The sequence below is a fragment of the Lineus longissimus genome, chromosome 12 (genome assembly GCF_910592395.1).
Source record: "Lineus longissimus chromosome 12, tnLinLong1.2, whole genome shotgun sequence".
In the NCBI taxonomy this organism is placed as follows: domain Eukaryota; kingdom Metazoa; phylum Nemertea; class Pilidiophora; order Heteronemertea; family Lineidae; genus Lineus; species Lineus longissimus.
Window position 1 is genome coordinate 9,238,259 of NC_088319.1, and position 8,611 is coordinate 9,246,869.

Genomic DNA, 8,611 nt, shown 5'->3' on the forward strand with positions numbered 1-8,611 from the left:
CATAGCTTTACTGGTTAAGAAACGTGCCATAGTTTACACTCTAACAGCCAATTTACGCCATATGACTTCTGTGACCTTGAAAAGTAGGTCAAATTGAAAACCCGTAAAACATGTGATGTATTCTTCCTAACAGTACCTACCATAAGAATTTTATCGAAAACAAGTCACTTATAAGCGAGATATCACACTTTTTAGATTTCCACTTTTGGCCCCCTGGTGGCAAAGTTAGGAATCAGATCGAACCAAAATTCAGCACCAGAGGCTATGTGATATAGGGGGTTATATGTACCAAGTTTCAAGTTCATAGCTTTAGTGGTTAAGAAACGTGCCATAGTTTACACTCTAATGGCCAATTTACGCCATATGACCTCTGTGACCTTGAAAAGTAGGTCAAATTGAAAACCCGTATAATATAAAATGTATATTTGCTATGAGTACCTACAACAAAAGTTTTATCGAAAACAAGTCACTTATAAGCGAGATATCACACTTTTTAGATTTCCACTTTTGGCCCCCTGGTGGCAAAGTTAGGAATCAGATCGAACCAAAATTCAGCACCAGAGGCTATGTGATATAGGGGGTTATATGTACCAAGTTTCAAGTTCATAGCTTTAGTGGTTAAGAAACGTGCCATAGTTTACACTCTAATGGCCAATTTACGCCATATGACCTCTGTGACCTTGAAAACAAGGTCAAATTAAAAACCCGTATAATATAAAATGTATATTTGCTATGAGTACCTACAACAAAAGTTTTATCGAAAACAAGTCACTAATAAGCGAGATATCACACTTTTTAGATATCGACATTTGGCCCCCTGGTGGCCAAACAGAGAATCAGATCGGACCGAAAATCAGTGTCAGAGGTCAGCTGACCTAGGGCATTCTGTGTACAAAGTTTCAAGTTCATAGCCCTAGCAGTTAAGAAACGTGCCACTGTTAGGATACGACGACGACGACGACGACGGACACAGCGTTATCATATAGACTCCCCTTACGGTGAGCCAATAATGAGCAACAACAATACTGACTTCAGCTCGAGAGCTGGAGTCATAATCATATTGAATTCTTATATAGCGCTTTTCCATGTTTGCCTGATCAAAGCACTTTTGGGATATCATATTATTACCCCGGTCTCCACAGAAATCAATCAGGGGTTTCAAGGAGCAACCAGAAGGCTCTCAGTCTCACTTGAACTTGACCAGTACGGGAACTCAGCAGTGACTCGGCCGGGAGTTGAACCCATGACCTCCTGATCATGACGCCGACTCTCTTCCACTCCGCTACTACTGCCCCAAGTATTTGCAACGGCTAAATTTTACCCCAGCATCTTGACTAGTAGTAGACCATTGATTTTATAGCAGTTTGTACTTTGTAACCCAGAAAAGCCCAGAATGGAAAACATTTCTGAATTGAGAACACAGAAGAAGAAAAAAACAGGCAATATCATCTCTTTCAGTTTCACAAGGAAATGCTCTTGGAGTCTCACACCTTCTGGGCTTACAAATGCCACTCCTTATCAGTACTTGCCTTTTTATTCCAGCTGGCATTTGTTGCTGTTGATTTTGGAGCAGTGGATGCAACAACCAGTGACGTCTCTGCTTTCTTGATGCCGGCGGCCTCATCCAGGAGGTTGCCCTGGAACAAGGTTGAGAGCATAAGATTGATATGTAAAATTGTTACTTAAGAACAAAGTTTGCACTGGACCACAAGAACATAATCTCACCAGAGAGAGGTCCCCTTTCTACCTGAGTTCCTACATGTTCACGTATGCCAGGGCAGGCTAAACATCCCACACAGGGGATGTAACTTATGTGGACAAAATCAGCAGCTCTTCTCGCCTGTCCAAAATTATCAAGACTGAAATGATACACTTGGTGTGATCAGGCTCAGCATCATAACCCATCAAAAGATAAACACAACGCAGTATATTTTCGTTGCAGATGCATGTGTTGGGATGGACTTGGTCTGTGGTGAAATCTTTCCCACTTTTTCCGCTGTCAATGCAAGTATGCAAATCAATTTTTACTTACAACTCTTTCCAGCAACTGGTCATTAGCATCAACAAGGACATCAAAGCGGTCCTCAACGTCCATATGGTGCGAATCAGCGTGGAGATTACCCTTTACTCCTTCGTGCTTCATCAAAGTCTGCATCCTGGAATAAGTTACAAGCTCAAGTCTGTGATTGGTTCAGTTTATAAAACTCCTTTTAGAGGTAGCATAATGTACAGTAGCTAACAGCAGTTGTTGAATTACATGCAAGTTCATCGAACAAACATTTGACCTTTCTTGGCATACACTACAGTAGAACCTCTCCTTGCAGACACCTCTGCATTATGGACCTGATTTTTTTCTAAGTCATTTCCTTTAACCAAAACATCTGTAGGGCGGACACATCTCTACTCCTAATTGCAGACACAGGATGGTGACTTTTTGGTCCAATGACCTCACAATTACGGACAGTTAAAAAAAACAATGGCTTCCCGTGTTCTTAGGTAAAGACGCTGTGTTGAGTCAATGACAGGATGGAGTGAATTTAATGGCCGTTGCTCTCCTAATTAAAACTGATTATTTTGTTGTATCTTCACTGCGCATACTTTATATTGCAACATTAATTGCAGTCCATTGAGTTATTAGTCCCCCAAGCTCTAATTACAATGAAATAGCATAATACCCGTGGCGCAGGTTGTTTTAGGGTGTTGGCTTTTTGTGGGGTTGGGGCAATTTGGTTGAAATGAAATTATAATGTCTGGGGGTTGTGATGTTGTCTAAACTCCACCACTCTTCAAAGAGGTCTCAAGTTATTTTGACGAACTATTTCGCGCATGGTGAAGAGGCAATGGCGTGAAGCTACGAACTTAGTACAACAGATGCCGCGAGCATAGTGGGCGGCAGCACCTGACGAAGGAAGTAGTTCGCCTAGGGTTTTTTCGACACCCTCCGCACGGACTCCACTCGTTCCGGAACACTCGCTTGTTAATCTGCAGTGGTTAGCCTGTTTTTATTGCAGTAAAGAAATTAATCGGGATTTTATATTATATTTTATATTTGCCCCGGGTATTCATATTGGGAGCTGTGCACTACTTTGCGCCCAGTGCTTCGGTCGGGTGAGGCAGTTTTGTTATTATGTGACGTGTATCACGTGATGAATTCCCATACAGTACTTCGAAAAATTAAGAGCGATTAACCACGTAAGGTGAAAGAGTACGACCAAAATAAAGGGGGAAAATTGCAGAGATGGATGAATGTTTTAAACATATAGTGGCCCCAATACTTTCCCGGCTTATTTTTGTATAATCCCACACTTTTGATTTAATAGATGGCCCCATATGCAAATTCAGACCTGCTGAAATGGCCCCTTATGTTTTATGAGTATGCCCAGATATAGAAAGAACAAAAAATGCTATTTCTCCGAGATCGCTGCAAAGTTTACCCATTTAACCCGGCGAAGACCAGCTTCATATCAACCACAACTTTCAGGAAAAGTTTCGAGCTCATCCGATCTGAACTGACGGAGGAGATGTGTGACAAACTATTTCAGCTCTACGTCCATTATAGTAGTGATGAAGATTGGTGCGTACAGAGCCTAATATTATTTGATAGTACATTTGTAGCTAAATCAAAGGCTTTTATACAACAACTAGGATGAAGCAATGCATACCAACACAACTTGCTAATATCAATGTTGGCAGATGAAAAATACCTCCACTAGAAATGTTATAAGGTAATGATGTAATTTCAAATGCGCATATAAAATCATAAAATTATTTGAAATAGTTAATATTTTTAAAAATCGAATTTGTTTTCATCAAAATGTCCACTCCTAAATGGAAAGTGATCTGAGGATTCGAAACCCCCAAGTTCACACACATGAATTGACTTATTGGACAATAATGGCATAACCTCCCTATTACGGGCACCAACACTGAGTCCAATGGGTATACAATATTGGCTTTGTACATTGTAAGGTCAAGGGACTCGCAGCCATTTTTTAAGAAAGAAATAAACACAACATATGAACTTACAGTTGCAGAATTCTCTGTCCTTCAATGTTCATCAAGGAACGAAACGTTTCAAAGCTTGAATAGTAATCAAAATCATCCCCCTCTGCTGGCAGTTCATTGGAGGACTTGATAGCACCCATCACACTCGTTAACATTGCCTACACACAAAGAAACAAACACAATCAATAATTACATGTATTTCAATTCTCAACACAATGACGTCAATGTATGAAGACACTGATGATTATTACGGCTGCATCAGATGCTAAGCTCTTGTTGCTACATGTACTATACCCCCAGTTATATGACACGGCTTAACCCGCCGGCCATAGAGGATTTTCTTTGTGACCTAATGGTTGGCGCTCGTGTAGCCCCAGAGCTTGGAAGTAGTTAAGCATGTAGAGCACGGTCACCAATTGGATGGGTGATGGCGCATATGATACAACTGGCAGACCTTCCCACGCGATGCGAGGTTCAGTACAGAGACTTTAGGTGTCGCTTAGTGACTCGAGGATGAGGCATCTTTGTTTGGAAGGGAGATATGATGTACTGGGCCATGGCGATTTAGCGGATCCTGCGGATTCTGCGGAATCTGGGCGGAATCAGCATAAACAGCACGAGAATATCGATAGGTATTATGATAAATTATCCTTATAATAAATATTTGTAATATTCCATAACTGTTAAATTGTCTAAACCGCTAAGATTATCAAGCATTTCGGAAAAACCCCCACATGCATGAAAAAAATGTCTGCATTCTATTATCGGACGATTTCCACATTGGCCGTGATCTATAACCCAGGCTGAGTTGGTAATATGCCGAATTGGCCCGTAATCGTGTAAGTCGTTACGCACCCGAAAAACACACGTCATTTTCGCTCATTCGTTAATTTGTTAATATCGTGCAGAATACAATAAGGACGGACACTTTTTCCAGGGGACATTTTAAACTTCTACACTGGCCTGGTTGACACGTCTCTCTTTATTTTACAACATCGCAAAATTGTGCACGAGCAACATACGATTGCCTTGATGATCCATCATAAGTTAAGATATTCAAGTCACATGATGACTGATGATGTCCAGACAAATAAGTTTAAACAGAGAATTTCCCACTCTCATGATAATAAATAAAATATTTTTCTAAAACGTCCACCCGAGTCAATCATCCCACTCTTGATGACCAAACAGCCAGCAAGATCATGCGATGACAGATGACAAGCCCGAGACCCTGGCAACGATCCTTAAAACCACCCCAAGTCCCAGGAGGCGAAACGACTAATTTTTGGGTAGAGCGACTCTCAGACACTCTCTTGATTTAGCTTGAATACATTACATCACGGCAGCGGCCACCTTCAGCGCCACCACGTGGGGCCCAATGGAATTAGGCTAAGTTTGGGGGCGAAAACGTCAGGGAGCGAAACGACCGGATACCCATAACATAGAAACTCCGCTGCAGACCAGATTCCGCAGAATCCGCTAAATCGCCATGGCCGATGTACTGTACCCCCAGTTAAATGGCAAGGCTTAACCCGCCGGCCATAGAGGAATTCTTTTATGACCTAATGGTTGGCACGTTGTCTCCAGAGCTAAGGGTTTTCTGCTAGTGCTACCATTCTCGGAAAATTGCGAGAACGGATTTTTCACCGGAGGCCTCATGTTCACGCAATTTTGCACGACCATTTATCATTGAAGCCTCCCGTTCTCGGAAACTGGCGAGATGCACTTTGTCTGTGTATTTCGTCCCGCTGCCACTAGGGCGATTCTGCATTTTACACAACACCAATTCCATTTCCATTTCTATATAAATCCAGTATTACACAGAATGCAAGAGGGTTGACAGCAAAGCCGACGCTACTAATTCTGAATATTTGGAAGCGCATTGGTCTTGAGATTGAGTGTGCCTAATTTTAGCTGGCAATGTTCTGGATACGGAATTCAAAGGTTGATGCGCATGCATTGTAATATTATGCGGTCACCAGACAGTCAATATTTCTTTTACCTTGATAAGGCCCCATAAAATTTACTTTTAGTTTATTATCCCCACCCGCATCAAAAATTTTTTATTTTTTTATTTCCAATTTCAATCACTAAATTCGCACCTTCAGCAGGTTAGAATTGTTCCATTTAGTTGTGTTTCTGATGAAATTCCCTTTCCAATGACACTAAGCATGTCCACTTTGATTAATTTTATCAGCTGTTATTAACTTTTGAATGAGGAAACTTGCCCTTGTGTTGATGCCGTCCAGCGCCTTCCGATGACGACAATTGATTTGGCGCCAAAAACGCTACACTCATCAAATATTGTACTGCATGCCAAAATTTAAGCCAAACATGGCAGAATATATACCACTAGTCCCCCTTTATGGCTTCACTGAAGTGTGATTTATTGCTGTTCATGTTCAGCAGGCCCTTTTTTGTGTCACCTTGTGCCTCACGGCCATGCATGTTATTTAAATAGGTCACCAGCCCTCGGCCAGCTGGCAGCACTGCACAATAGCCACCAGTCCAGTGGTGTAACGTATTTCATTGTCTTACAGTCAAAGTAACCTTGCGTGATGTTATAACCTCCCAGACTATTTTAAGAGCCTGGCCAAGGACCTTTAATTGAGACATTGTATAACCTAAGTAGCGGGTATTGGCCCAGTTCCTAATTTGTCAATTTATTCTTTATTATCACGTTCGGTATTTTACATCATTCCAGATATCATGCATCTACCTCCATCATCTCTTGTATTCTAACAAATGAAGATGTTGTGATCTCCATTTCTATTTGTGAAATTTCGACTGCATCCGGCGGCATCCACAATATTGTCTTAACTTTTCTTGAGACAAAAGTCGAAAAGACCGCACAAATACAAACATAAATTGAGACATCTTTCTTCTTACTAATTGAAGTATAGAAAATTTTAAAAGCCCTGCATACTGCTTTAATTGATAGCTCTTTCCAGTACATTAAACACATTTTACATTAAAGAAACTTGGAATTTTTAGGTATGGTCCTACTGAAGTGATTGTGAAGGGCGAAGTGATTGCAGTATTTTTTTAACCTTTTTTGGGTCATGATGGGCAGGGCTTTAGATAACTTTTTTGGTCAGGAAGTCAAGTACTTCCTTAAAACATTATTGATGCACCATTTTGGGAGTTTGGGGTTTTAACTGGCATTGCAAATACTCCCAACTTGTCAGTATTATCCCAGGCTGGGCGTACAGATACTTCCAATTTCCCAAGGTTGGAAGTTTGGTACTCGAGTTCCTCGTTGGTGGCACTGCCGTGCAGAAATCGTAACAAGATATTCTCAATACCAGTAACCTTGAGATTCAGTAACCAATCACAGCTCTCACTCTGGGCACGTGCCACTAGGATGACTTCACCGGCCGCCAAATATGGTCAGCTACTATCGTAGTAAACCATTTTCATTCATAAAGCTGTATGCAACATCGTTCATTGGCCAGCCGCATGATTAACAGGACTTGGGCATGGTAGAGTAGCGCCAGCGGGGGATTTTGGAACTAATTGTGACAGACTGACTATCAAGTGCCGGCCGTGCTGAGGAGTGTGAGGTGGGCGGGCGGTGAAAGTTTTAAGTTTGACGCCAAACACATTGGGACTCGGGATTTTTGGACGTCAGAATACACCTTCAGATATATTAGTATTATTAGAAAGCGTACGCTGAAATCAAATGTTCATTTAGGGGGTGTCACAAAAGGTTTTTGGCCCAGAAAACTTGGCGTATTGCTCTTTTCCACGGGCGTATATACGCCCATACGCCCGTTCGTTAGGCCATAGGAATGATTAATCCTGTTTACCGTCCGAGTGATTTAAAAAGATGACGAGGCTTTTTTTCATTTTTCATTATTCATTATTGGTTTACAGTCTGATTTACTGGTCAAAACACGCGATTCAGCAAGTTCCAGTGAATGGAAATCAGGTCGGTCATCAACATGTCTGAGGCATTGAAAAAATGACATGTCATTATTATGATGAAGAGCCTACCCTGCCAAGTTTTTATTGTGTTTTTCAATCATTTAAGGTAAAGATGAACCACTGGAAAGATTATTTAAATAAAAAAATGATGGCAACAATAAAATAAATAGATTTTTAGAAAGATAATGAAAATATTAATATTTCATGTTCGCTCAGAACCCATGCGGGAGGTGGACGGTAAACAGGATTAATAATTCCCAATCCCATGGCCTTATCTAAAGCCCTGGATGGGAGAGTGTAAACTCGTTCCATTTTCGCATATTTTACGGGTTAGTTTTCATACGCTTTTGAGCGTACATTCGCGAAAATACAATGCTCGCAAAAATGTCGGGTTGCCAGTGTCCGAAATTAGGTTCCATTTAATTCATCCGATAAATGATTTTTTCCTTTAAGGAGAACATTAATTCAGCAAATTCAGTCATTATGATTGAATTTTTGACAGAATTCAGACGGCGGACTATTCTACATACCTGTGAGAAAGAGGTCACATCTTTAAATCCCGGAATTAATTCACTGCTTTTACTTTCCTCTTCATTTTTGTCAATTTCGAAACTCGTGTTCCCACTGTCCGCCATGTTGACTCTATTAGAACGTTTATTCCAATAATCGATACAAAACC

At 41.0% G+C, this 8,611-nt stretch overlaps 1 protein-coding gene across 1 annotated transcript in view; it reads right to left on the minus strand.

Annotated features, from left to right (window-relative positions):
* LOC135496886 (exosome complex component 10-like) overlaps positions 1-8,578 on the minus strand; it is a 38,893-nt gene extending 30,315 nt beyond the window's left edge. The window contains exons 1-4 of the mRNA XM_064786456.1: positions 8,463-8,578; positions 4,027-4,163; positions 2,033-2,156; positions 1,530-1,637 (exon numbers count right to left, since the gene is read on the minus strand). Coding sequence (XP_064642526.1) covers positions 1,530-1,637; positions 2,033-2,156; positions 4,027-4,163; positions 8,463-8,567 — 474 coding nt within the window. The 5' untranslated portion in view covers positions 8,568-8,578. The remainder of the gene's footprint in view (positions 1-1,529; positions 1,638-2,032; positions 2,157-4,026; positions 4,164-8,462) is intronic.
* Positions 8,579-8,611: the final 33 nt, after the last annotated feature.